At 51.9% G+C, this 27,802-nt stretch overlaps 1 protein-coding gene across 1 annotated transcript in view; it reads left to right on the plus strand.

The window, feature by feature from the left end:
• The window catches only part of LOC111157104 (glycoprotein M6B), a 38,101-nt gene extending 12,183 nt beyond the window's left edge, over positions 1–25,918 (plus strand). Inside the window, exons 3-8 of the mRNA XM_022518347.1 lie at positions 11,306–11,492; positions 11,839–11,995; positions 18,148–18,319; positions 20,026–20,099; positions 21,029–21,094; positions 23,915–25,918. Of these exons, the coding sequence (XP_022374055.1) occupies positions 11,306–11,492; positions 11,839–11,995; positions 18,148–18,319; positions 20,026–20,099; positions 21,029–21,094; positions 23,915–24,064 (806 nt within the window). The 3' untranslated portion in view covers positions 24,065–25,918. The remainder of the gene's footprint in view (positions 1–11,305; positions 11,493–11,838; positions 11,996–18,147; positions 18,320–20,025; positions 20,100–21,028; positions 21,095–23,914) is intronic.
• The last annotated feature ends 1,884 nt before the right edge of the window (positions 25,919–27,802 follow it).

The following is a 27,802-nucleotide window of genomic DNA, read 5'->3' on the forward strand; positions in this document are numbered from 1 at the left end:
GAGAAGACCCCTGTGGCAGACTCTTTGGCGCTGGCTGATTGAAAAAATTCCTGACTGACTGGTTATGACTGCATTTCTGGGAGAGGCTGACATAGCTAATAGATTAGGTGTTAAGCCCCTGGCTTGGGGACTTGGCCTAAGTGACGCCATTTTGGGCCTGTGGTTTTCCTATTAACAGCTGCTTCATGGCTTCAACCCTTGTCTGATTTTCATCCTTCCTGCCTCTGTGGAACGCACCCTGTGCCCTTTGACTAAAGCTCTGAAAGGCCCGTTCTGCTCGCACCCACTCCAGTCCCGCCTCCACAGCCAGGCCAGATGGATTTCTCACCAGCGCCCCTCAGGCCATGTCACTCGCCTGCTCACGAACCTGCCTCTGTCCCCGCTGCCTGCCAAGGGAAGGACTCCCGGCTTCTCCCGTGACGCTGCCCCAGTGTCTCCATAAAGTCGGCCACGTCCTGACCTCTCCCACACGCCCCTCGTCCCACTGGGCCTCCTCTCCTCCCCCCCTGCACGCTTGTCCATCTGTCCTAACTGCCAGGGTAGAGAGATCCTTCTCACTCCCCCTGTCCCTGAGTCAGTTCTCTTCTCTCTTGTACGCAGATGGCTTCTTGTCTATGTCCCTCACCCCACTGTCAAGTGGGGCCCCCTGCGCCCTGCCCCCTGCATGGGCCCTTACACACAGCAAAGTGCACCAGGAGCGCGTGGATGCTGTCGCCCAGATGCTCAGGGAGGTCGAGTGCTGCTAAAGCTTACACGTAGTTTTCAAGTTTCTTGACTCCCCTGCAGAGCTCTGTGCTTGTCCGATCGGTCAGCTGAACCTAGAGCTGGCTTCCCCGGCTCTCTGTCAGCCTCCCCGACTCGCCACGCCCCCGGCGGACTAGGCAACGAGCCCCCACGGTGATCGCTAGGAAAACCAGAGCCAGTTCCCACGAAAGGCAAAGGAAGACACCAACAAGTGTCCGTTTCTTGAATTTGTTTACTCTTAATTTGCGGAGATGTCATTACTTTGATCATAATTATCTTGTACTGCTCATGCCATACTGCAAATGTTAGAGGCTAATCTATTTTTAAGATTTTCACAACATGCCGTAAATATGAAAATTTCTTTCTTTCTTTTTTTTTTTTTTAAGATTTTATTTATTTATTTATTTATTTGACAGAGAAAGACACAGGGAGAGAGGGAACAGAAGCCCGGGGAGTGGGAGAGGGAGAAGCAGGCCCTCCACAGAGCAGGGAGCCTGACGCAGGGCTTGATCCCAAGACCCCGGGATGATGACCTGAGCTAAGCTAGACGCTTAATGACTGAGCCACCCAGGCGCCCCTGAAAATTTCTTATTTAATAAATTTTAGGACAAGAATTTAGAGAGATCTGTTGAAAAGCCATTTCCTTTGCATCATTAAAAATAGTTGCAGTGTTCTTCTCATTAGACCATTGAACTTTTGGGTCGGTGAAGGTCGGGAGAGAATGGAGAAGCAAGTCATTCGAGTGACTTCTCATTTAGCGCTTTGTCAGGACGCTTCCCATCCACTAACTTCATGATACCTTCTTCATGCACTGTGCCAGCGGTTCACATGCTTTTGGCTGTTAGGTCCCCCTCACGCTCTCAAAAATACCTGAAGACCCCAACAACCTTGGCTGATGTGGGTTATATCTGTCAGTGTTTTCTGCATTAGAAATTATAACCAACTTATTAAATAATGAACTTATTTCAAATAATAATAACAAGTCTATTACACGTTAATATGTTTAGAAAAGATAACCACTTTTCAAAACAAAATAAAACTTCAGTGAGAAGAAGAGTACGGTTTTAGATTTTTATAAATGTCCTTGAGACCTGACTCACTGCTAGACAGCTGGGTTCGCCTGTCTGCCTCTGTGTTCATCCCCAGGCATCTCGGATAACTGGTTTTGGTTGAGGTATGTGATGAAAACTTCATCTCTCGACATACGTGCGAACAGTTTAATGGCCTTTCCATGTATTTGTGAAACTCCTCCTGATAATACACTAAAATTCAACAAGTGGTGGTTTCCTAAAGATTATTTGTAATGTGGACTCTGGAGACATATTCGTGACCTTGTTTTATACTCTGTCGCTCTCCATTGGACTTTATGAGTGGCTCTGTGTACAAGAATGATTTTGCAACCTTACATGTCGGTCATGCAGAAAATACTGGTTCACGCAGATCTTCCAAGTAACTGACATATTTCATTATGCCACATCAAAAAAGTCCCATTTGTTAATATCGCCACCAGTTTCACCCAGAAGGGTTTTAGGTGTTGGGAAAGCTGGGACTTTCACTGTGGCAGGTACAAGGTTTTCAGAATAACACCAATGGTTGTCTAGCTCACTTAGCTCATTTTTGAGAAAATGTCTGCCAGACACCCAAGTCTTCATAGCTAGAGTTTGTCACTAATTCAAGAAAAAATGATGTTCCAAAACAAAAAAAAGTACTTGTTTGGCTTGCAACTCAGTCACACTAGAACTTTCCGTTAGGACAGCCATCACACTTCGGTGTGCCGCACATGTGCTTTGTGCCTCCCTCCGGCTTCATCACACACACTATTCAAGAGGTGTATCCTTGGGAGGTTGTGATTTGGTAAAATTCATCACTTCTTTACTGTGTCACGGACCTTTTTCAGTAAAACTATTTTTAAGTTTTTTTAAAAAGATTTATTGAGAGAGAGTGCGAGTGGGGGAAAGGGGTAGAGGGAGAGAGAATCGCATACCCCCTCTAAACATGGCACCAGACGCGGGTCTCAAGCTCACAATTCTGAGATCATGACCTGTAATCGAGCTGAAAGCCCAACCGAATGAGCCACCCAGGCGCCCTCCTACCTGTTTTTTTTTGTTTGTTTGTTTGTTTTTAAGATTTTGTTTATTTATTTGTCAGAGAGAGAGAGAGAGCAAGCACAGGCAGACAGAGTGGCAGGCAGAGGCAGAGGGAGAAGCAGGCTCCCTGCCGAGCAAGGAGCCCGATGCGGGACTCGATCCCAGGACGCTGGGATCATGACCTGAGCTGAAGGCAGCTGCTTAACCAACTGAGCCACCCAGGCGTCCCCCTGTTTTTGTTTTTTAAACCGCGCATGCGTGCTGGAGAAGAACGCCTGGCGGCTGAGTACCTTTCACTGCTACTGCCTGACGGGAGCTACTCTGTCGCCAGGTCACCGCGCAGATGTCAGCACAGTAAAAACAGTAACATCTCAGGCGCGCCTGGTTAAACATTTGACTTCTTCAGTCAGCTGTTTTTTCAGCTCTGGTCAGGATCTCAGGGTGGTGAGATCAAGCCCCACATCAGTCTCTGTGCTCAGCACGGAGTCTACTCGGGATTTTCTCTCTCCTTCTGCCCCAACCCCTGCTTGCTTGTTCTCTCTTTCTTTCTCTCTCCCTCAAAAATAAAATAAGTGAATCTTAAAAAAAACCAAAACAAAAACACAAAAAACAGTAATGTCTTAGTGGTATTTCTAAAAAGAGGTTTAACCTCACAGACCTCGTGAAAGAGCCCCCAGTCTCCCAGGACGGCCCAGACCCCAGCTCCTCCCCACCCCCCCCAACCCCATTTCCCTTTTCTGGCCTGTGGGGCCAGCAGAATAGAAGAGTCTGGGGGTGGGTGAGAAGTGCAGAAGCACACTTTCTCACCGCCAGCCTCCCACCTGCCTAAACAGAATCTGCATTTAACAAGATCCCCAGGGAATTTCTAGGCCCGTTAAAGTTCGAGAAGGACTGCTGCCTAACAGGGCTTTGCAAACTTTTACCCTAAGGGGCCACATGGCAAATATCAGTGGCAACTACCCAGCTCTGCCTTTGCAGCTTGAAAACAGCCGCACGCTGTACGTAACCTAATGAGCATGGCTGCGTGCCCGTCAAACTTTATTTATGGACACCGAGAGCTGAATCTCCTATCCTCATATCATGCAAAAATAATAAGAAAGAATATTACTCCTGCAGGCCATAGGACGAGCGGAGCGTGGCCCACGGTCACAGGTTGCTTCCCCCTTCTCTGTCATGCTTGTTCTCCAACTTTGGATGCTCATTGAGATGGTTTCAGGAGCTGGCTTTTGTCCTTAAGAAAGCCAGAGCCTCTGATTCGCGAGCCCCAGCCTCAGAAATCCTGATGTAATGGGTCTGTGGGGAAATCTGGGCATCAGGGCTTGAAAAGGCTCTTCAGATCGTTCTAACGTGTGGCGGGACTGGAGACGTTCTGGGCTGTCATGTTCTTCAAACGGAGTGAAGTGGAAGCGTTTGTTCATTTGTCTGAATTATAGAATTTGACACAGACCAGGGAGGCCCGTGTCACCTGAGGGCGGGGCTTCTCACAGCTGACCGTCTTGATGTTTTGTGTCCCCACATCCCTTGCGTGCGTGTGTCCCCGCATGCGGTGCGAGGGCGGCGCGGTACCCTGCAGGGTGACCAGCGCCGTCCCTGGCTTCTTCCTACAGCACGCCAGTAGCGGACTCCCAATTGTAATAATGATGGAAAGTGTCTTCACTCGCTGCCATCAGTCCCCTGGACATACCCTTTTGTGCTTACGCTGTCTGGGTTATTCTCCCTCGGTACTGCTGATCGTGGTGTGGCTGTCCCGTGAGCTGTAGGGCGTCGAGTGGCGTCGCTGGCTTCTGCTCATGAGAGCTGGCAGCAACCCCCCCCCCCAGTGTGGTATCAACGGAAAATCTCTCCAGATGTTGCCCAATATCCCCTGGGGGGCAGAGTCACCCCCTGGGGTGGGGGGGGGAACCGCTGCTTAGTGTCCTTCAGAATCCAGGAGGGAGGCCTCGGGCAGGTGCCACTTCTGTGTCTTTGAAGTCGGTTTCTGTCTGCTATTTCCCTGGTGCCTGTTGTTTCAAAGTTGCAAACGTTGGTTTCTTCTTTCCTTCTTAATTTTTTGGCTCCTTGGAAATCAGCAAAGTAGCAAGGAAGGCCCTGTTTAGAGGGCGTGGGGGTGTGTATGAGAGCGGGCCAGAGTGCCTGCATGTGTTTCTCCTTCTCTCTCTCTCTCTCTCTCTCTCACTCACTCACTCACTCTTTCCCTGGGGAAGAATCTGAGCCCTTGTTCCTGCAACCAGGATCACAGACAACTCAGGGCAAATCACTGGGCTGTTATGAACTCAGCCATGGCAACGGCCATCCGCCAGCCCGAGGACAAGACGTGTTTTATTCTGTTGTTCCGCACAAAAGGTTCTAGAGATGCTGGAGACAACATGGCCATTGAGAGTTGGAGGCATTGATGCGTGTTTTTTCTCCCTACTATGTGGTTTATATTTAAACTGTCTTAGGCTAATGCACACTGGGGTTTTTGTCTGAATCAAAATCTAAAAATCTCTTTGGCCAGAGCCCAGCTCAACGAAGGCTTAAGACATTCTGAACCTCGCAGAGCTTTTAGGGGTTCGCTGAGAGGAGCTGGCAGTTCCTGGTAAAACGTGCTAGAAACTCTAGCGTTGAGTTTTAGTTTTACTCCGTCTGCTTACATGACTAGATCATGTTCGTCAAAACCTGCTTGCTTGGCCTTTTCAACTCCGCGTTACCCAGCGTCACTGCTGGTGTGACGCTCGGGAAGGACGCGGTCTGTGGACCACAGGAGTGTCCGAGAAAAGCGCTGATGTCCCCTAACTAGCATCAGCTTTCCCCCAGGGGCTGCTCTGCTGATCCTTGACACCAACCCCACGCCGCCTGCCACTCCTCATCCTGGGGACAGCCCCAGTCCCTGATCCAGTCCCTTTGTCCAGCCCCCTTCATGGCCCAGAGGAGGGGACCGCGCTGGGGCTTTTTCGGGCCTTGCTCCGCCGGACCCCGGAGGTGAGTGGTAGCCGCTTGGCTCAGAGGAAGCCCTCCAGCTGCACTCCTTTCGAGACAGCTGAACAACTTGGAACATTCTGTCCTTCTTCACTGCAGACTGTGGGACTTGCCGTGCATTTGATGGGCAGGGGCTGGAGTGTTCTGACCAAGCCCAGTGGGCTGCCTCTTAAGGGAGAAAACCCCAAACAGGGGTTGAGCCCCAAAGCGGGCCCTTCAGATGGAGTTGGGGGCACGCCACAGGACCGGGAAGAGGGGAGAGGGGACTGCTGGCTAGAAACGGGCCTCTCAGACTCCCTGGCGCGCATGTCACCACGGGGCTTGCGAGGATGCCCGCTTTGATTCAGCTGATCCGGGGCGGGGCCCAGGCATCTGCCTTTCTCGCCATCCCCCCACCTCACCCCCATGGAGTTGCTGTGGCTCGGCCAAGGACCACGCTTTGCGAAGCAAAGGGTCTGAGTCACTTCCGAGTGAGAAGTGGTCCGCTCCTGTCTTGGTCTCTGAAAGCTCTCGTTGCCATCCAACAGCAGCTCACAGGGTCCAACTTCAGCTCTTCGGAGCTACAGACCCAGGAAATGAGTCGCCCCCTGGAAAGCTTCCCTTGAGATGACGTGCGGTGTCCTCAAACTCAGCATGTCTAAAACTGAACTCATCGTCTCGGTTCCCCAAGCCTGGCTGTCTTCCGGTCAGCCCGAGCTCGGGGAACAGCACGACACCCATCCGGTTACCCGCATCAGACATTTAGGCGTCCCCCTTGGTACTCCCCGGCCCATCCCCAGCCTCACCAGCGAATCCACACCGAGTTGTGCCCATCTGACGTGCTAGACGGCTCTCGGACCGCTGCCTCTGCCCCACTCCAGGCTCCCGTCATCTGTCACCTGCATTATCACCCTGGGTTCCTGGTCCTCTCCACATCCCCTCTGTTGCTCAGCAGCCACACTGCTCTCGTGCAACCCCAGTCTGTTCCCTGCGGACAAAGATGCTCCGTGGCGTCATTTGGTTCTGGGGATAAAGTCCAGAATCCTTAACGCAGCCTCGAGGGCCCTCGGCGGTCCAGCTCCGGTAGAGCCCTCGTGCCTTCCTTGTCCTGCCCTCCCTCTGCTCTGCGTTCTGGCTTCTTGCGGGCCTGGGAATGTGCTCTGCTCTTTTCCACCACAGAACTTCTCTTCGTGCTCTAAGTCCTTCCTGGAACCCCTCCCTTACCCGTCCTTCTCTCTCCTGATCAAATGAATTCAAATCCATCCTTCCTATTTAAGTTCTGGAAGCCATCCCTGCATCCCACCCCAAGCCTCCGAAAATTGCCACTCTTTGCTCTTGTAGCACTTGGGAAGTAAAGCCATTGCATGAATGTCCCTTTGCCCCATAGACTAAACCCCATTAGACTGTGTATTGTGCCTACCTTAGCCCTTCACCGAGTCCCCAGCACCCGGCTCTGTGCTTGGGACCTCAGAGGCACTTGGCGAGCACTGACTGTGCACTGATGGAATGAAGCAGAAAGAATGGACAGTCGCTCCCCCCTGTCCCCCTGCTGTCATCCACCCCCGTGTCTGTGATTCCGCTTAGCTGACAGCTTTGGGGAGACCAGGCCTTCAGGAGACCCCAGTAACGGAGGTGATGATCAGAGTGGAGTCATGGGCAAGAGTCTCTCTTGTCTGCGTGAGCACCGAGCTGAGTTGTCCCCCGGAGGGGGGTGCGATGGAGGCAAGAATCTGTACGTTGAGCACGTGCAGAGATGCCACTGGGCCTGGGACCACACTCTGAATGCCATGGCCACCCAGGGTGGCTCTGCCGCCCTTCTCCGTGAACGGGGAGCGAGTCCAGCTTTTGCAAGCCCCGTGCTGTGGGTCCTGGCTACTCCACTTGCCACTGTAGGCCACAGGTGGCCGCGGTGTGTAAATGAATAGGTACAGCCATGTTCCAGGAAAACTGTATTTACAAAAACACGGGCTGTATGTAGTTTGCCGACTCCTGGTTTAGGAGAACTTGGAGCCTTGACTGTGATGGTTGTGAGAGTGGGAGGTTGTGCCTTGTCCTTCTTTCTGGCCCTGACTCGTATCTCTGTAGAGTTGGGGCACTGGGCTCAGGATGGCGTGGCCAGCGAGGCGGCGTCTGCCATTCTCGGCCGTACTGGGGACACTATGAAATGAAACAGGATGCTCCTGTGGGCCTATCAAGGGAAAAGAAGGCCTCTTGCCTCCTCCCACGTGCCTACACTCAAAATTGGCTCCGGAAGTGGCAGGCCCGGTGCAGAAGGAAGATTCCAACACCCCTGTTCAAAGATGATGACTGTCAAGACGGCAACAACAGTGCATTCAGCTGAGCACGGGGCCCCGTCAGAGCGCAGAGCAGATGCCTGGGAGGCTGGCCTGAGCACACGTCACCGTCCTGGCCTCTGCCGCCGCCCTCTGCCACATACGTACCTGCCTGTACTGCCAACGTGAGCACAACAGTGTTGCTCTCCGCAGTCAGAAGGCTGATTCTGAGCATTTAGGTTTCCCTGGGATAAGTGTGTGGCATAGGCCCAGACCGCCCTTGTGTAAAGATACCTTACACCCTTGGCTAGAGAGAGCTTCTAGACTGACCTAGAAAGTCCAGTGGGGTGATCCATTCATAGAAGGTCAGGGGGTCACCGCACATGCAATGTCAGCCCCGCAGGTCACTGACCAGCGAGGTAGACTATGCGCCACATCCAGCTGTGTGATTTCCTATATATTCTTCCCGTGTTGTGTTCCAGAAGCTTCTACTCACATTGGCTGGCAGGATCCATAAGAGTTTTGTCTGTGGGCACCTCGGGGGATTCAGTCGGTGAAGCCTCGCCTTTGGCTCAGGTCATGACCTCAGGGCCCTGGGATCGAGCCCAGAATCAGGCTCACTGCTCAGCGGGGAGTCTGCTTCTCCCTCTCCATCTGCCCCTCCCCCCTGCTTATGCGTGCTCTATGTCAAATAAATAAATGAAATTTTTTTTCTTAAAGAGCTTTGTCTGTGTGTGTGGAACCACAGTGACCGATGTGGTGAGTTGTCGTGTGTGGGAACCAGTACCTGCAGCCACAAATAAAATCACTTGCTGCAAACGTACGAGCACTGGCGGGTGCTGAGAGTGTCATTCATTGACGTGATCCCCCAAATCCTCCAGTCCCTGGTTTTCCCTGCTGTTCCCAAACTCGCCCCTCGGCATGGGGTATCTGCAGTCCTTGAGAGCAGGAACTCAGAGAGAAACTTGAGCCTTCCTCTGCTGGTAAATCTGGGCCTGAATGGCTTCGTTCTTCTAACCCCACTTGTCTTTTCTGAGCCAGGGAGCAGCTGCGATCGTTCCTTTGAAAGAAACAGAATGCTCTAACCCTTTGGATGAAAGACTGTTTTGAAGTGGCAGCTGTGGGCTTGGAAGGCTGAGTGTTGCCGTTCAAGGGCAAGCGCACTGCCCCACCGCACCCCCACTTGCCTCCATGAGGAAAGACGTGGTCTTCCCAGAATGCGTCCGCGGGATGCACTGAACATCGGCCCAGCTGACGTGTCCGTGCTGGCATGTCCGCTGTGTGCCTGGCCTGCACATTGGGTCTTTCTGTGGAAGCCTCCAAAGAGTACTGAACTCATGAAATCTAAACTAAAACTCCCAAGAATCCAACTCACTTTTCAGAAAATAGCGGAGGCAGCAAGTCAAAAATGCATCTTCCAAAGCAGGGTTCTGCGAGAATAGAATGTTCCATAGTTACTGTGCAGTATGGTAGCCTGTAGCACGTGCGGCTGTTGAGCATGTGAAATAGGACAACTGAGGAGCAGAATTGTTTTATCGGCCGCTCTGTTGGACAACATGGTCCCAAGGGCACCCAAGTCTCTTGGTCCAGTGGGGACCAGCTGTGACTTGGTTAGCTGGGGAAGCAGGTGTTCATCTTGATCTTCACACCATCTTACAGGCTGAGAAGGGGGGAGGGGGGAGCGACACCCCACACCAGGGTCTGTGTGCTCTTTACGTAGTGGGACACGAGGCTGAGGGCTGTCGTTGCTCTTGCTTTGGGAGTCTGGAGAGAACTTGTACTTTCAGTGGCCCGCTTCTCCCCTCCCCTCATTCCCTAGAGAGCTGTATGACAGAATGAGATGGAACGCCATCCTCCTTGCTCCCAAATAGCAAGTATCCAAAGCTCTTGACTTGCTGGTGAACTTGAACTGTTCCGCGCACTGATTCCCGTTGTACGTGGTTTCATAAACCCATTTCACGGAGGTTGGTCTCCATGGTGACAGCCAGCCGTCTTTTTTGCAGTGAAAGAAAGCACACTTTCTTATTTAGCCCGGACCTTTCCTTATTTTCCATAACTGAAGAGGAATCTGGTTTATAGTCCTCTCTTGTGGTGGGTTTAGACAGACGCTGCTTTTGAATGGGATGCTCCTCAAAATGGCGCTGCCCATCTCCAGTCCTTCCCTGTCTACTGGAAAGACCACTCCGGGGGCAGGGGTTGCAGCTGGGTTAATGTGCTGGCCTTGAAGTAAATAACTGCTCTCGATTGCGATTAAACATCATGATGCATTCAGGTTCGATTTCCCTGACAAGCCATTTACTTAAAGGCCTGGATGATACAAACAGGGTACCTAACCCCAAGGTCACCACTGCTTTAGATGAAGCAGAGATGTCTCCATACTGAAAATGTCACCTGGCTCTGTCCCTTGGAGGGAGCATTATGGACCTCATCAGTAAAAGTTTATTTTTAAAAATGAAGAAAAATCTTCTTAAGATGAACAGTTAACTGTAGCTCTTTCTTCATTTCACTTCATGGATGCTCATTTTGTCTTTATCTGTTTTTTTGTTTTGTTTTGTTTTGTTTTTCTTTTCTGTTCCTTTGCCTTCAAGTACTTAAATGTCACCCGCCAGTTCTGGATTCTTACTCTGAACACATTTTGGGGAAGGAGGCAGATGGAAGTGTGGTGGGAGGAGGGGGACGAGGGGGAGGAGGGATAACGCACTGCTGGTATTGCCTGGGCCGGGCAGACGTTTTTATTAAAGAGATGAGGGGATTTGATGTTGACATGAATGAAACCTGAGTGGACCCACTTGAGTGGATGTTGGTGACTTTGTACTTGTAGGGACCAAAGAAATCCATCACCTTTCCACAATGACCATGTTGATATTTTTTTCTGAACCCAGCTTCACTGCTGTCCTCTCTGTTGACTTTGTTAGTGGAACAACCCCTCCTCCCTGTCACTCGAGCAGCACCCCTATCCCCGCCAGCCCCAGGTCAATGAGGAAGCCCTAGAACTGTGACTTACTCCCGAACTCGTTGTCGGGTGGTTGCTCTGCTACTCACCCCGAGTAAATTAAGCCACGTTCGCCTCTTGGAGCCCCGGGATCCTCCCCACCAGAATGTGAGCCGAGGACAGCCACCCTACTGGCCCTCGGCGTGGCGAGCTTAATCGCAGAGCGCGAGAGGGGAGCTGGCAAGGGCAAGCCCTCTCTGCGAAGGGCTGGTGTTGATGAAGACCAAGACGTCTCGCCCGTAACCGCTGCCTTTTCTCTCCTTTGGGTCCAGGCTGCTTTGAATGCTGCATCAAGTGTTTGGGAGGTGTCCCCTACGCCTCTCTGGTGGCCACCATCCTCTGCTTCTCTGGGGTCGCCCTGTTCTGTGGCTGCGGGCACGTGGCCCTGGCGGGCACCGTGGCGATCCTTGAGCAGCACTTCTCCACCAACACCAGTGACCACGCCCTGCTGAGTGAGGTGTAAGTACTGGCTTCCCCGGGGAAGGGCATCCACCAGGCGACTGCCCCGGGATGGCCCTGCTAGCAGGAAAGGGAGGCTTCTGGTTAACGCTTACTTGGACGCAGGCAGAACAAAAGCCCATGGGAGAAGGCAGGAGAAGGAAGGGCTGAGAAGGCTGGGAGTGTTTGGCCCCAGGGGTGCCTGGCCCAGGTTGCTGTCGGGTGGGCCGTGGGGGCTGCCAGCTGCGGGGTGGGAAGGGGTCCCAGGACGTGGCACAGCCTCATCACGCCCTCCAGAGGCCCACAGCGTCTGCTCTTCACCCTGTGACGAGTGTCGCCCTTGCGGCTGTCGTCCTCCCTCCCCCAGGATACAGCTGATGCAGTATGTCATCTACGGGATCGCGTCCTTCTTCTTCTTGTACGGGATCATCCTGCTGGCCGAAGGCTTCTACACCACGAGCGCAGTGAAGGAGCTGCACGGCGAGTTCAAAACCACCGCCTGCGGCCGATGCATCAGCGGGATGGTGAGTCCGAGCCTCTGGGTGTCTGCCGTGCACCCAGGGTCCCGCCTCTGGTGGGTCTTTGTATTCAGTGAAGGCCAGACCATCGGTCACAGATGGCGAGGCCATGACGCAGATGGCGTCCCACCGTGTTAGAGTGGGGAGCACGAAGAAACCCTCCAGCTTATGATTGATGGTAAACGAAAATCCCTGGCTGGAGTACTAACGTTTCCCTTATGCATACACACGCAGTAAGGGCCCCGAGGGCTTTCAAGTAGAAAGTTGTGAAAGGAGGTCACTTGTGTATTGTCTCTGTACCCCCTCGCGTTTGTCTCTGAATGTGGATTGTGGCCCTGAAGACAGTGTACTGTGAGAAACTGTCCCATTTGTTCTGGAAGTACCGAGTGCTTTTTCTACTAAGCACCCGGCTGCGGATCTTGCTAGTCGCTGTGGGTGTGCAAAGAGGAAAACACAGGCTCTCGTCCTCAGGCAGCTCAGAGCCAACTCCAGCCCTTGGGCCAAATCCGGCCTGCCATCTGTCTCCGCGCGGCCCACGAGCTGAGAATGGTTTTCTATCCTTAGATTGCTGGGGAAGGTTATATGCGGGAACGAAGTGAAAGTCGCATCCGGGCACCCTAGGTGTGTTGGCCACCGGCCCCACGCGTGAGTTGGTGTGCCATGCGCTGCTTCGTGCTCTCCCAGCAGAGCCGAGGGGTCGGGACACGGCCGGCGCGTCGCCTGCACAGCCTCCCTGGTCCCGGCCAGGCCTTCCACGGACATGGGGAACCTTCAAAGACGGGCTTCTTGAGTGTCCCAGAAGGAAACTCGGTGGTGGGTTGGGCAGCTGGGACGGGGGGGATGTGTCCGTGCAGCTGCTCATCCCCGGACGGACCCTTGGTCCTAAGAAAACGGCTGAAAGGCCCTGTCCCTGTTGCTTCCCTGTCTGGCCCTCAGTTCTGCTAAGTTTCAGAGTCCCCCAGGAAAGGGGGGCTGCTCCCGCGAGCCAGCAGTGTGCCCCAGCTGGAACCGAAGGGTCTAGTGAAGAAGGATGGAAATGACACTGCTTGGGAAGGGGAGACACCAGGTCAGGAAAGGCCCCGAGTGCCAGGCTCAGAATCCAGCGTTGAACAGGGAGTGCTGGCATCCCACACACGAAGGCGAGCGCGATCTCCGAGTGGCTGGGAGAATGGGGCCGGGGGTCGGGGGGAGGCAAGGTCAGCGAGAGCGGGGTGGGCGCTGGTGTACAGCGGAGATCCCAGTTGGGCCCCTGTGGCAGAGCGGAAGAAGGGGGGCACGGACCAAGTGGGGGCGAGCTGGCCGCTTAGGACTGGGCCGTGGGACTGATCTCGAGAGGACGGGATGAGCGGCCAGTCTCCAGCTGGGCCGTGTGTGCTTTCAGTCGCTGGAGGCCGTGGGGGGGAAGTAGGTGGAACATCACCGAGAACCCTGGGCCGGGGTTTCTGCGAACACTCGGGCTGGAAATGAGAGAGACCGGTGGTAGGCGTGAACAAGGTGACAGGATTGTGGAGGAAAGGGCCCTGGAGAAAAGCATGGTCTACCGGGAAGACCCCAGAAAAGGAGCCTTCATGGGGGAACGGAGGAGAAACAGCCAGAGATGTAAGGACTGTCGTGCATGTAAGGACATGCCCCCCTCCAAGGGTGCAAATAATCTGATAGAGCCTTGGGTCCTATCTTCATGTCACTCCTGCTGTGAATGCCCACCTCCCAGTCCTCTGAACCCACAGGCAATGGCAAGTGGCACCTCGGGGGCTGGCATCTCTGAGCCCGTGAGCTCTGGAAAGTTCTCTGATAGCTGGTTCTGCCCTGGCTCCGCCCTCTGGCAGGCTGCCGCACTGCCTGTCTTGTCCTCCATCAGGGGCTGGGCCAGTCCTTAGTTCCCATAGCACGACTGCCCCCAGCCTGTACCTGTGACGGTCGTCCTGAGGGCAGGGCTGCCAGCTGTGATGCCCGCATGGACAGCGCTCCTGCGGGAGCCGGGGGCCTCTCTGTGCCCAGTGACTGCCATCAGCGAGGTCTTACACCAGGGCCCGGCGCAGGTCTGTGTCGCTGTCGCTGTCAGCGCCAGGACGGGGAGATAGTGCGCACGGGGAGCCGTCCCATCAGCACGGAGCCGCGTGGGGCCGGGTGGCAGCGTGTGAGCTCCCCGGAATGACAGCGTGTGGGGGACTTCGGAATGGCACTGTTGGGAGTTTGGCCTTGGCGGGGCCCCTGTGGGATCCGCGTGCCTCCTCTGTGCTCATGTGCAGGGAGGGAGGCGTGTGTGCGCCCCCATGCGTGTGTGTGCCCGTGCACACGGCATGTCCCCGGTCGCGTCGCCCCCGGAGGGGCACCGGGGGGGTGAGCCCCCACCGCTCGCTTGTTTAACCCTTTAATTCTTGGATGACAGGAGCCCCTCCAACTCCACATCTCCTACGGGACTGTCCTGATGGGACTGTTTTGTTTTTTTGTGTTTTTTTTTTTTTTTTAATTTATTTGACAGAGATCACAAGTAGGCAGAGAGGCAGGCAGAGAGAGAGGGGGAAGCAGGCTCCCTGTGGAGCAGAGAAGCCCGACGCGGGGCTCGATCCCAGGACCCCGGGATCATGACCTGAGCCGAAGGCAGAGGCTTTAACCCACTGAGCCACCCAGGTGCCCCCCCCCTTTTTTAAAAGGGGACTGTCATTTCAATTTGGCTTTTTAAGATGAAGTCCACAGAACAGGGAAATAAATGAGTTTAAAACTCTGTTATTTAAAAAAAGATACAACTACTCTCCAACTTGGGGGTGGTGCTTAGGTCGGGGAAGGAAGCAACCATAGGAGGAAGAAAAGAAGTCAGGAGCCTAGGGGAGAGAGCAGCAGAAAGTAGATGTGGGGGGGGACCTCAAGCCAGTTCCCCCCTCACTCGGGGAGTCCAGTTTCTGCCCTGACGCAGGGCACATCTGCCTGGTGTTGAACATGTTGGGGGACGGAGTCTTTGTGAAGTCGCTCCCCGAGTGGCCCTAATCCCTTGGCAGCCCGTGAGAGCAAACTGAAACCAAAGCCAGAGTCGGAGCGCTAGAATCCCAGAAGAGGAAACTTAAGAAGCAGCCATGCCCCGTGCCCCGCGGGCTTCCCCTGAGCCAGCTGCTGCACTAGCAGCCTGTGACATGGGGTCTGAACTTGGACTCCGTGTCTGCCCTCGCGACGCCTCTCCCCGCGCTGGTGCTGCCCCAGGGCAGCAGAAGTGTGTCCACATACGCCTGCACAGGTCGTGAAAGATGTTAACGTGCCTCAGTTTACCTTGTAAAGGCGTTCAATAGGGGGGCGGTAGAGAGTGCCCCAGAGCTGTGCCGGGGGGCTAGGAGGGAGAGAGCCGGGACTCGGGGCGGTTCTTGGGGACCGGGCGCGAGTGCGCAGGGGACTTAGGGGACTTCTGGCCCAACAGGTCAGGCGTGAAGACCTCCGCCCCACCGCCAGCACAACTCACTTTTGCCTCTTTTACATGTTCAGTTTTATTCAAGAAATCTCTGTTCCAAAACGTTGAAAAGCCACCCTGGGTGCCTCGAACGCAGGTTGGCTTCGTACGTCGCACCTCACGGCCGCTGGGGCGGTGAAACACGGAAGGGCCGGAACGGCTGCGGCAATCCTGTGCGCAGCACGCCGGTCGGCGCCGGTTTCCCAAAGTCTTTATCCGTTTCGAGTCTGTCCCATTTTGGTACTTCTTACAATACTGCAAACTTTCTCATTATTCTGTTGGTTGTGGGGATGTCTGACGTGGCTGGAGGCAGTAACTGACACAGGCTGGGTCCGCTCTTCCTGCTCCACGGACCAGCCATCGGCCCCATCTTTCTCCCTCGGGCATCCCTATTCCGCGAGACACAAAAGTATTGAAATCAGGCCAGTTACTAACCCTACAGTGGCCTCCAGGTGTTCAAGGGAAAGGAAGAGTCACCTGTCTCTCTCACTTCCCACCAAAAGCTAGAAGTGACCAAGCTTAGCGAGGAAGGCAAGTGGAGAGCCCGGCCAGGCGGAAAGCCAGGCCTCTTGTGCCAAACCGCCGAGGAGCGAATGCGAAGCAAAGTTCTTAAAGGAAATGAAAGGTGTTAGTCCAGTGAACACACAAGCGATAAGAGACCGTTGTAGTTCTCTGGACAGAAGGGCAGACCAGCTGGAACATGGGGAGGAAGCCGCAGAAGGGAGGTCGGAAGCCAGCAGAGGTGGCTTCGCGGGCTCTAAGGGAAGAAGCCGACCCCGCAACGTCAGAGCGCCAAGTGCAGTGGCGCGGATTTCCAGTGGAGACCAAACAGCCTTCCGCTGGAGGAAGATGCCCCCGAGGACTTTCGTAGTTGGAGAGGAGAGGTCAGCGCCTGGCTTCAGAGTCGCAAAGGGCAGGCTGACGCTCTGGCTAGCGGCTGGGGACGGAAAGGGCTCCTGCTGAAGCCGTCGCGGCACTGGAGAGGACTCGGTCCAGTTCTGAAAGCGGTTTGGTGGTGACACGCTCTCGCACAGCCGGGCCTGCTGCAGCACTGCGGAGTGAAAGGCAGAGGATCTGCCGCACAGACATCACTGCCGAGCAGCCAGCAGCGACCTTCCGCCCGCCAGAAGACGGACCTACTTAAAGCTCAGGTGACGATTAGCGTTTTTGAGCAATAAATAAAGTGTATTTTCTTAAAGGTCAGTACCTTGTCTTTTCCAGACCTAATGTTCTTGCACACTGACCAGACTACAGTATAAAGAGGAGTTTGCACTGGGAAACCCCCAAATTAAATTGACTTGCTTTACTGTGATGGTCTGGAACCAAACGGCAGTTTCTTGGAGGCAGGACGGTACCTTTGAGGGGACCGGGGAACAGACCTGCCTTGGAGCATGCTAGGTGACCGGGAGGCCTGATGACAGCTAGGGCAGACCAGCTTCCGCCAGAAAGCTCCGTGAGCTCTGCCCACCCGGGACAGCGAAGCTGCCCTTTGTCCATGAGCAGACCCGGTGCTCACCGGTCCATTATGAGAAGCCGCTGCTGGGGAGCGCATTCTGGAAGCGCCTGTGAAGGCCTACGGCCCCAGGACAGGACAGGTCCACAGGGAGTGCTCTCCACAGGCCTGCCCTGCAGAGCCCTGACGACCTCTGGAAGGCCATGTTTGAGTCTTTTCTTTTTGATAACTCTGCAAAGATCCTTTTGAAGGGTGGGTAAGGAAAAAGCAGCCTGGTCTGGAGCAGCCCATCCATAAGCACAGGGCCCACAGGGAGTGTGAAACTGCTGAAATGGGCTTTACTCTCCCTAGAAATGCAAAAGCCTCTGTAAGTATCCGTGCCCCTGAGATACAGCAAAGGTGACTTCTGCAGTTTCCTGCGGTGCGAGCCTGTCCCCCAAGCAGCCCTGAGCAACTCCAGCGCTTTCTTGCAGGATGGAAAGGGACACCGGGTCTGCAGGTCTTGAGCATCGCCTGAAGAAGAGAAGCGCCCGATGAGAATGGCAGAGCATCGCCCACAAGCCCCGTGGGTGCCGGATCTGCAAAGAGGACTACCCTGACGTGACGTTTTTGGAACGGCTTTCACCAGTCTCTGAAAACCGGTAGTCAAGACAGGTTAGGCGGTGAAGCGAAGCCCCCCAACGAGGTTCTTCCCGAAGCCGTCCATGCCCACGTGTGCAGAGCAGGCCGGAGAGCGGCCGTGCGCACAGAACTGCGGATCTTCCACATGACAGCGGAGAGGGAAAGGGCTGTTGTACCAGACACTGCCTTAAGCTTGTGTTCAGGGCTGTTTCAGACTGTTACCTAATGCGTTTAGTGATTTCGCGGGCCTGTGAAACTAGGGAAGTTCCTTTCGAGAGAGGGCTTCCTGGAGCACCTGTCACCGTACTACGCTTGCGTCGCAGAACATCAAGGCCCGTGAAAGCAGCCGGACGCTCCGCACGGTGAGTCCGGGAAAGAGCGGCAGGTGGGCGGCCAGCTCCTGAGAAGGGGACCTGCACAGGCGGTCACACTGTCCATCGTGGAGCTCCGGAAAGCGTGACTGCCCTGGCCCAGGAGAGGCTTCCCCTCTCCTTGTCACTGTGCCCATCGCGCCTGTGGCCCAGGCGATGCTGGGAATGCAGCCCCTGGGTTCGCCATCCAGCCAGAGCTGTGTGAGCACTGTGCCCCCAGGTGCTGTACCCTGCCCCGTCCCCCCGCAGTAATGATTGTTCTTCCTTTTCTGCTCAGTTCGTGTTCCTCACCTACGTGCTGGGAGTGGCCTGGCTGGGTGTGTTTGGTTTCTCCGCCGTGCCCGTATTTATGTTCTACAACATCTGGTCAACCTGTGAGGTCATCAAGTCACCGCAGACCAATGGCACAGCCGCTGTGGAGCAGATCTGCGTGGACATCCGACAATACGGTACCATCCCCTTCTGTTGCCCCACGGAACCTCTAGCCTCTTGTGTAGCCCTCAGGACCTGAGTGATTACACGGGTGGCTTTTTGAATCACCATGATCGCTGTCATACGTTATTCTTAACGTGTGCTCTGTTTTCTGGAGGGAAACATCACTTACACTCTTAGTTGTAATACAGATTTTTGTTGTATTCTCAAGTATGGAGCAAAGGAAACTTTTCAAACTGAGTTACCAAGTAGCAGTGCATTATAATCCATCTTCTGGACATCAAAAGATTACAGATTTTTCAATTTCTTTTCAGTTTTGTACCATTCAAGTCTTTATCCAAAATATTGTGTATACCCTGTAGTCCAATTAATTTCCATGCCCCACTCTTCAAATCCGGGCTTTTAAAATGACCAAATGCTTAAACTTCAGCTCTCCTGGAAAACGCAACAAAATCCAGACATAGTTTAAAGTCATCAGACTGAACTCAGTAAAATCTGGCTTGTTGGAAACCCCTGCAAGCCCATTTTCTAAAGAATGGGATACTTGCAATGGGCAGCTAAGGTTGGTTCATTTTGAAAAGCCGCAGAAGGGCCATTGCTCTTCCTGTCAATTAAATTGAGAGGCAGCCTCCCAAGTCAGGACTTTAATGAGTGCTTCTTGCCAAGATGCTGAGGGACCCTGTTCCTGGCAGAAACAGCAAGGCGGGGGGTGGGGGGACTTTTCATTAAAATTAAAGAGAAGATTTCTCAGGAGAGAGGACGGTTTCATTTGTGCTTCTTGTTTTTCCCATGGGGCTTGGCTTCAACATCTTTTCTTACAACATAATGAGAAACTTGCCCAGGACTGCCCACTGGAGTAGTTTTCTCATAAACACCAAGGTTCAGCCACACTAGTCTTCCTGATGGTTTGAAAACAGAGCCTAAAGATGATTTTTAAAAAGTGTTTGTGAATGTCTAGATGTATATAACTTCCTTATTCTTAAATATTTGACTCAACACTTCTGGCCATTAGCGATCCTATTTTTAAGTTTTCTCTATGTGAAATCACTGGTTTCACGGACAGTGTGGGGACTTGTCATTGCCCGTTCTCCTCCAGCATCTCTGGGCCCATGGCAGGGATGGAAGGGATAAGGGACTTTTTAAAGAAAGCCTTCCTTACCTCCTGGGAGAAGAGTAACTTGAGCTGTGTTTAATATTTAAAAGCACACACCTAGTACACGGCACAGAGACCAGCAACCCGGTGGGCCATGGCGCGGCAGAGAGGCGGGACGGGGATTCAGGGAATGGACTCCACCATGCTGCCGTTTTTTAAATTTCCAACTGGATTTCCAATCCCAGTGGAAATGAATATAAAAGACCTACAGAATCCAAATTCCATAAACTTTGAGTATAGACCCTCAATTTGGGGACTTCGGTAGGAAGTCCATGGACTGGGAAATCCTGTATGAAGGTGGCTGTCCTCCAGCTGTTTAACCGGTTGGAAAATCAGTTTTTACAATATGAGGTCAACTCAAGCAAGCACAATTGGCAGGGAAAACAAAGCAGTTTAAAGCACTTAAGGACCAGTTGACTTGGCTCTTGTCCAGCTGAGTAGGACTTCTTACTGATTCTCAACGGGCTGGTCAGCAGAGGAGTCGTGTTGGCGGGGACGGGTGAGAGCAAGGGGCACTGCAGGGGGCGGCACTAACCGACCACTAACCGTCTGCTGGGCTTCACCTCACAGGTATCATCCCGTGGAATGCTTTCCCAGGGAAAATCTGTGGCTCCGCCCTCGAGAACATCTGCAACACCAGTGAGGTAAACCCTTCTCCTGTCAGGGCCTGGACACGGCTGCTTGGCGGAGCCGGCTGAGGAAAGGGCCCTCCTGGGGAGACAGAGCAGGAGGTGGTACAGATGCTAGGAAGGAAGGCTTTTCTCTGCAGACTTTTTAAGATCAAACCAACAGTCTGTCTTCACCCATACTCACCCATTTCTGACCTAGAAAATGCCCCTTTCGCATGGTCCAGCGGGTTCAGGGAGGACCCTTAGCACACCGAGAGCTTTCTCCTCGGGCACTAATTTGAGTGACCCTAACCGCCTCCATCTGAAAACACACGTAGAGTCTTCTCTTTCGCCTTCACACGGTTTTTCAAAGTGGGACATTTATCACGGGACAAATGCAAATTTTCATATAGAAAAGATCCCCTTTTAAAAAAAACCCTAGAATTTGTATAGAAGACAAATTCCTCTCGATCTAGTCAGAGCTGGTCATCACTACTTCTCACTCACTCTTAGCTCACAGTACACCCTAACCCACTGTGCTTTAAACTCGGGCCTTAGAACATGCTTTCGGCATTGGTCAGAGCTGTTTTCTCCAGGGCGCCGGGGGGAGCCCGCATCCCTCGGGGAATCCGAGCCTGCTTTGGGACAGCCGCGGGTTACTGAAACCGTCAGCCCCGCCTCCGTCGTCGGCCAGTTGGCTTCTCCGCACCAGGGCCTGCTTCCAAGCAGGGGCTCCCAAGCGTGGCGGCACAGGGCAGTCATGAGAATTATACCGCCCATCACTGAGATTTAACTAGTCGTGGGTACAGCCCGGGCCTCAGGAAGCTTTAGCAAGCCCCCCACCCCCCACCAGGGAGCGGCCACGGGCACACGGCCCCGGGGAAAGCAGCCCTGGAGGAGCAGGACCAGGTAGAGGCTCGTCCCTTCCGCCTATAGTGCTCACCCGGTGCCCTGTTCTTTCCTAGTTCTACATGTCCTACCACCTGTTCATCGTGGCCTGCGCCGGAGCTGGTGCCACCGTCATCGCCCTGGTGAGTAACCGCGGCCCCGCGCCTGCCTAGTGCCGCTCCCCTCCCTCCAGGCTCTCCTGCCAGACATGCCTTCCTGCGGTCCACCTCCGGGACGCAGCCCGGTTCCATGTCACCCGTGTAGACCTCCCCCCGGGGCTGGGGTGCAGGCAGACCGTACTGCCTGTTAGGCCCAGAGCGCAGGTGGCAGAACTTGGATTCTGCTGGAAGACCACAGGGTAGTACCCAGGCCTGGCCTAGGGCAGGGCTGCACCGTGAGCCTGGACTTGCCGGGCATCTCTGCCAGGAAATCTGTGTTTCCAGCTGGCACTGCCTGTAGGTAGCCCTCCGTCCCGGGACGGGTGAGCTGCTTCGGTGGTCTCCTCTGCCACTGAGCCGCTGTTTCTAGAGGGACACACAGGGTTCACTTTCTGCCACCACCGGGTACATCTCTTGCCAAACGTATCACCACAGAACCTTGTTTGATGTGGTTCTGCTCCAAGATACCTGATTTAGTGTAGACCACCACGGTGTTAACACTGAGCTCCTGGTGTCCGCACTACGGCTCCTACCTGAAGGAAGCTCCGTGGCCCCTCCGAGCCGTCTTGCTCTCTGGAGACTTTCAAGAGCCCTTCGTTCGGCACTGTGGTCAGGAAACCTGTAAAGAGCAACATCACAGAATGCAAACCCCCTCCCTGCCCCAGCACGGACTCGCCTGCGGCAAGGCGGCTGGGGGACAGTCTGAGACAAGCCACTGGGGCCCGGGCTGACCGCAGCTGGGAGCCTGACCCCGGGCCCCACTCTGCGTGTCCGCCGGGGACCAGGCCCGTGCCGCGAGCAGGGACGGTCGCACGGAGGGAAAGGGGCTGACAGGGAACCGGCCGCTAAGGAGGAGCAAGTGTAAAGGGCCCCGGGTTCCTGCATGTACGGCCAGAGGTCGGGAGGGCTCGCTGTGGGCGTTCAAGAAATCGAGGCTTGGTAGACCCAGAGGGAAACTTTCTGGCCCCCGCAAACAACGGCCTTTCCCATTCTGGGGGCGACCTGTGCTCTTGCTGAGGAAGGGGCCAGCGGCGGACTCTGTGCCGCCACAGGGGCCGGCTGGGGAAGACCAGGGCATACAGGCCCCCAACCTGCCCCTGGCGCTTCTCATCTTCCAGCACCTCCCAGGCTTCTGCATCAACGGCCAGAGGGCAGAGGCCAGGACTAGCAGTGTGCATGTGAAGCACGAGGACGTCTGTGTGCCCCGCAGGACCCCCTTCTGGGTGATGATAGCTGGGGAAGAAGCCAGGCCGTGGGTCCCAAGCGGGCGGCCGTCCTGACTGCCGTTCTCTTACTGTCGTGTTCTGTTCTCTTCCACCAGCTGATCTACATGATGGCTACTACCTATAACTATGCCGTCTTGAAGTTTAAGAGTCGGGAAGATTGCTGCACTAAATTCTAAATTGCTTAAGGCCAACGAGGAGCCGTAGGGAGCGCTCCTCGGGAGCCTGACATCTCCCTGACGAAAGCCGAGCCCAGGCTGCTGTGGTCTGGTGCCAGGAATTTGTAAATAGCTTTAGTCCGCGCAGTTTGCATTGTAGATTAATAAGATGACTTACCCTGAGTGAATTACAAAAAGATGAGATCTGGCTATTTCCACGTTGTGAAAAGGATTCAGTTATATGTACTGACCTTGGTGAGCATCCGTTAAAAACTAATTCTCTTGAACCTGGAGCAGTATCTCTAAATGAAGTGTTAAAACTTTTAACACCAGCCTTGTCTGTTATGGTCGCTTGCTTGATAACCAATACCAGTGCTGGAGAGGAGATGGCAGAGAGACGCGTGTTCATCGACTCTGGAAAAAAAGGCAAACACACTGTAAATTTGACTACAACTCTTTTTCTGATCTCATAGCTCACTACCCAGTACAGGCCCCTCCAGTTAGCCCACCCAGCTAGAGGACAATGTGAAGAAAAAGCAAGGGCACCCTGTCATTTTCTGTGGGACCAGGATCTGTACGTGGGGCGTGTAGCTCTCCGCAGCACACTTTCTCAGCAACCTCGCCTTGGTGCGTTTCGGTGCGGAGTGTCTGGTTGCTGGTAGCCGGCTCTCATCCCGCACGTCCGGTGCTGAGCGCAAGAGCGATGGGGCCTGGATCGGAAAGTCTCAAATATGTTGAAAAGGAAATCGGAGGAACCGGAGATGTAGATTTTGCAGGGCAGATGAGGAAAAGGAGCGGGCGAGAAGGGTTGGCCACCTCCACTGTGGAGAAGAAGGATTTGTACCCCGGTAACCTGCACTAACGGCAGGCCTAGAACGAAAACCGGAGGTGTGCTACTGCGCACGCGCTCACGCAGACGGCGGGCTGGGCCTAGAGGTCTGCATTTTGGTCTTGATATTCACTTAATTTTCCCGTTAACTCCGCAGTTGATGAGTTACTCAAAATAAGTATCATTCACTTGTAGGCCTTCTGGGAATTGATTTTTAAGATCTTGGCACTGCCCTGATTTTTAAGATAAGCACACAAGGTGTTTTGAACGTCTGCGTTAGTTAAAATTCCTCCCAAAACGGTAAAGGAAAAACAAGACAAAACAACCCTCTCCTGTTTCATTTTTGCTTTTTCTTAACAATAACTTTAGCCGTTTTTTTTCAGTTCATTGTGTTTGTATACTAACTTTTCTTCAGCCTCTTACTCTTAAGCATACTGGTAGAGCATGCTTCCAGATCTGATGGCTCTGACAGCAGAATGAGTATTAATCCAGAATAACCCTCTCCCCTTTGACAGCACAGACGGTCTAACTGCCTAGCAGCTTGCTTTGCCTTCTGACATGCTCACTAGCCATCATGCTCGCCCTTCTTTTCCAGATCCACTTCCTCATGATACTGTCTTCTAACTGGGCTTACTTAAAGGATGCAAGCAAAATGCAGGCTTACCAGGATATCAAAGCAAAGGAAGAACAGGAACTGCAAGATATCCAGTCTCGGTCAAAAGAACAACTCAATTCGTACACATAAGTGTTTGCCAGAGCGTTACGGCCGACGCGTTGACAGCTCTGCCCACTGCCGAGACAGCTGCTCTGCAGTACAGATGTGTACCCCACCAAACAGCCTATCCACTTCACTGTCTGGCTCCAGCTGCTGGGATGTATTTCTAGGAACACCTTCCAGCAGGTCAATCTTTTTCTTTAGAGCAGATGTTGGGGGTTTCATGTGAGCCATTTTAAAAGGCAACACTTTGACAAAAGGATGGTTGATCTTTCTGAAATTGGTGGCATGTTCAGGTTTATCGGTAGAGCGATCCTACCAGGACAGGCGATGGGGACATGGCCTGTTCCTTGAGAGGGACCGAGGCTGTGCCCCGGCATCAAGGAACGTGACCATCAATTCACATACGCCATCTGTCCTCTAGTCACTCATCTATGGGGAATAAAATGGAATGGGGGTGGGGGGGGTTCCATTTCTGACAGCTGACATTTATTAAACTTTGGCTCGAAGAAAATGTGACTCTTAACAATTGACTTTTTAAAATTAGCTGCCTTCCCTACCCCTTGGGTCCAGCCTACATTAATCTCCTGACCCAATCAGAAATCTATTTTTCAATAATGCTAAAAGGAGCTACTATAATTCTGCTACACCTACCCCAAAGAAGCTGGATTCTGACTCCTTGACAAGCTTTCCAGAATCAATTTTTTAATAGATTTCCCTTAAATAAAATGGCCCAGTTGTCATTCTTCTTTCCTGGGAAATAAATGTCAGCTCTGCCTTAATGAGTATTTGTTTTAAATTTCTAGGAACTTATTTTACAACAGGAGACCCCAAATCCTTCACAGACTTTTGTTCCACCAATGTTTTTCTTAATTAAGAAGTGTTACCTTATTAAAATGACCACCATTTGCAACCATTTCTATGTGGTCTGAATAGCAAGTTTACAGTTTCATACCAACTATCTAAAACCTAATTACAAGTAGACCACAGACCTCCTCCTACTTTTATAGACTTGAATACTTAAGTGATTTAAATTAGGGTTGGTATTTATTTCATTTTTTAAAATCTTTCCTGGAATAATAAAAGTTCGATGTTCAACATAAAAAAAGAAAAAAAACAAAAAAAACACCTGCTTGAGTTTAAGCCATTTTCAAAAGAAACTTGCCTTCTAAATCATTGTGTTCCAGAACATTAAGTGATTATAGGTACTGGATATTAGTGACGGTAAACTTTGTGTTGTTCTTTATGAAATGATACATATAACTGTTGGGTGCATCAGTGCTTTTTAAAAGGGGCTGCATAATATAGGGTTAACTATGTATATTCATGTTAAGAATTAACTTGTGGTTTGGCTGTTTCCTGGATTTTAAAACATATACATGTGCAGAAATGTATTAAAATGAAAGGAAGCATACCTTTATCAAGATGCTATTAAAATTGAACATCAAGTATAGTATTTCATTTGGATTCTTTCTGTTGTTGTTAATGCCTAAAAATGCCTATTTGGATCTTGACTTTTTTTCTTTTAACTGGGAGAAGCTCCCTTCCGTGTAGAACAGTTGTTCCAGAATAGCTTGTTTTGTTTTCCTGTTGCATGACAGACTTAAATATTTTTTTTCCAGCAGTGGAGGTGCTGTTAGAGTCCAGTGTTCTAGAACAGGCAGTGTCTCACGCCTAATTTTACTTTTCTAATTCTGGTAGCTATTACCAGGAATTTTTGAAAGTTTTTTGTTTAAGTAGTCTAATATTTTTTATGTAAAGAGCATTAAATTTTGCTATGTATAAATTTTTGTAACCTAACAGTGAATCAATATTTTCTATCAGTGCCAAGGGCTTCCTGTAGTTCTATTCAAGTGTTACAATAAATATTTGTAGATAATAGTCAATACTTGTGTATGCTTATTTTAAAGATCTATTTAGGTGGAAATAGTTGTGGATGTACTAAGAGTAATGCAATAAAGGTATAGCTTCACTCACTTGCCTTTTTACCATACATAAATACTCTTCTTTCTCTGGCTGCAGTACGGTGTCATTTTTCAATAGTATGCATGATCAAGATTTCACATGTGGATGGAAATCGTGTTTCTAGGAGGATGCCGCCCCATCTCTATAGTTGTGTGTGAAGTATAGAAATTTTCTGACTAGCGTCGGCAAATAAAAGCAATTATACATACGGGATTAATATAAAGCTTAAGTGTGAGGAAAGTAAAAACAATGCTGAACCTTCCCAAGGGACCATGTTCCACTGGCTCCTTTATGAACCCAAGGTAGAAAAGATCTAGATCCGGGGAGGTGGGGGGGAAACACCACCACCACTCTAGATCTAACAGTTAACTCTCAAAAGCAGCAGAGCTAAGTTTGTTACTTAGGATCTTGTTTTACTGTCTGTTCTGTTTACTTACCTGTTAGCATGATCAGGCACTGGGATTTTCATCATCTGAAGTTTCTGAGTAAGGACCACCAGCCCTTGTCACTTACTGAGCCACGGCTGTTGCTGAGTTGCCACCTCGGGATCCTTGGCAGAAGAACAATCGGGACCCCAATTAGTATGCTCTTTGTCACACTACTTAAAATCTTCTGCTTTTGTAGCATTTTGTGCAGCTGTTTAAGTTACATAATAAACTATGTCTAGATGAGATCACATGCAGTCTCTCTGACAGTAATCCGGCCACAGAGCACAGGAACCTCTAGAGGACAGAATAGCAACCATTCATTTCTCTAACTCTGCCTTGTGAACTTTGACTTCCAAATTGGTAAAGAGATGAAAACAAAGTCACAATTTAAGTCCACTAAAAAATGACAAGTAAAGATTCCACAGTAAAAAACTTGAAAAAAATCCTTTCAGGGCTTTTTAATGCTAGGATAGTCCTACTATTAGAAGATTTAAAAGAAATGATCCCCTTGTTAGTATCTTCTCCTAAAGCACGCCTCTTGCTCTAGCCAGGACAGGGCTCATCTGCTCTCAGATGTTTGTGCAAAATCTCAAAATGAACATTAGGATGAATAAAACTATAGAGAGTTTTGAGGAAACAAAAATACAAACACAGTTAAGTCAGGTTGGGCCAAGAACATCCTTTTTACAACCTGTGCCCCAGCCTTCCTCACTGTCTCGATACTGGAACTTGACCCACCTGGGGAAGGTATGAATAGAGATGTGTTCAGGGGGTCTCGTCTGGGGGGAGCGGGCTGGGGACTTCTCACGTCACACGTCACGGATCCATAGCCTTCTAGAGGATGCGGCCACCTAAAAAGTACGTAAGAAGCGTCTGATCTTTAAATGGGATCTGTCCTGATGTGGAATGTTAAGAATACCGCTTAGAGTTTGAGTTGACTAAAAAATGAAGCTATCAAACTCCAAGCTCTAAAGCAATATACGAGTTACTTAGATGAGGTCTTTGAAAATACAAGGTGAGGAAGAACTGAGTCATATCAAAACGTGTTAAGAAGTGAGCTGAGGGTTCTGGCCCAAGATGGGGACACAGGAGGCCCCTGAACTCCTCCCCAGAACATAGCAAATGCACCACTACACCCAGATTCATTTTTGATGAGAAAAAATCCAGCTGGCTGCGCTAGTCTTCTACACACTGAAATGGGCAGGAAAAGCTCAGCCAAGCCCTCACCGTAAACCCCAACCCTGACCTGATGCCGCACAATCAGCCGGAAGCTGCCAACCCCAACGTTCCCCCCGAACAGGTCAGACCCCACATTTAGTGCCTCAAGTTTTAACACAGAGATGGGCCCCTAAAATGGCTTTTTTTTTTTTTTAAC

This window comes from Enhydra lutris, unplaced genomic scaffold (assembly GCF_002288905.1).
Source record: "Enhydra lutris kenyoni isolate GAN:26980312 unplaced genomic scaffold, ASM228890v2 scaffoldscaffold52, whole genome shotgun sequence".
Taxonomy (NCBI): domain Eukaryota; kingdom Metazoa; phylum Chordata; class Mammalia; order Carnivora; family Mustelidae; genus Enhydra; species Enhydra lutris.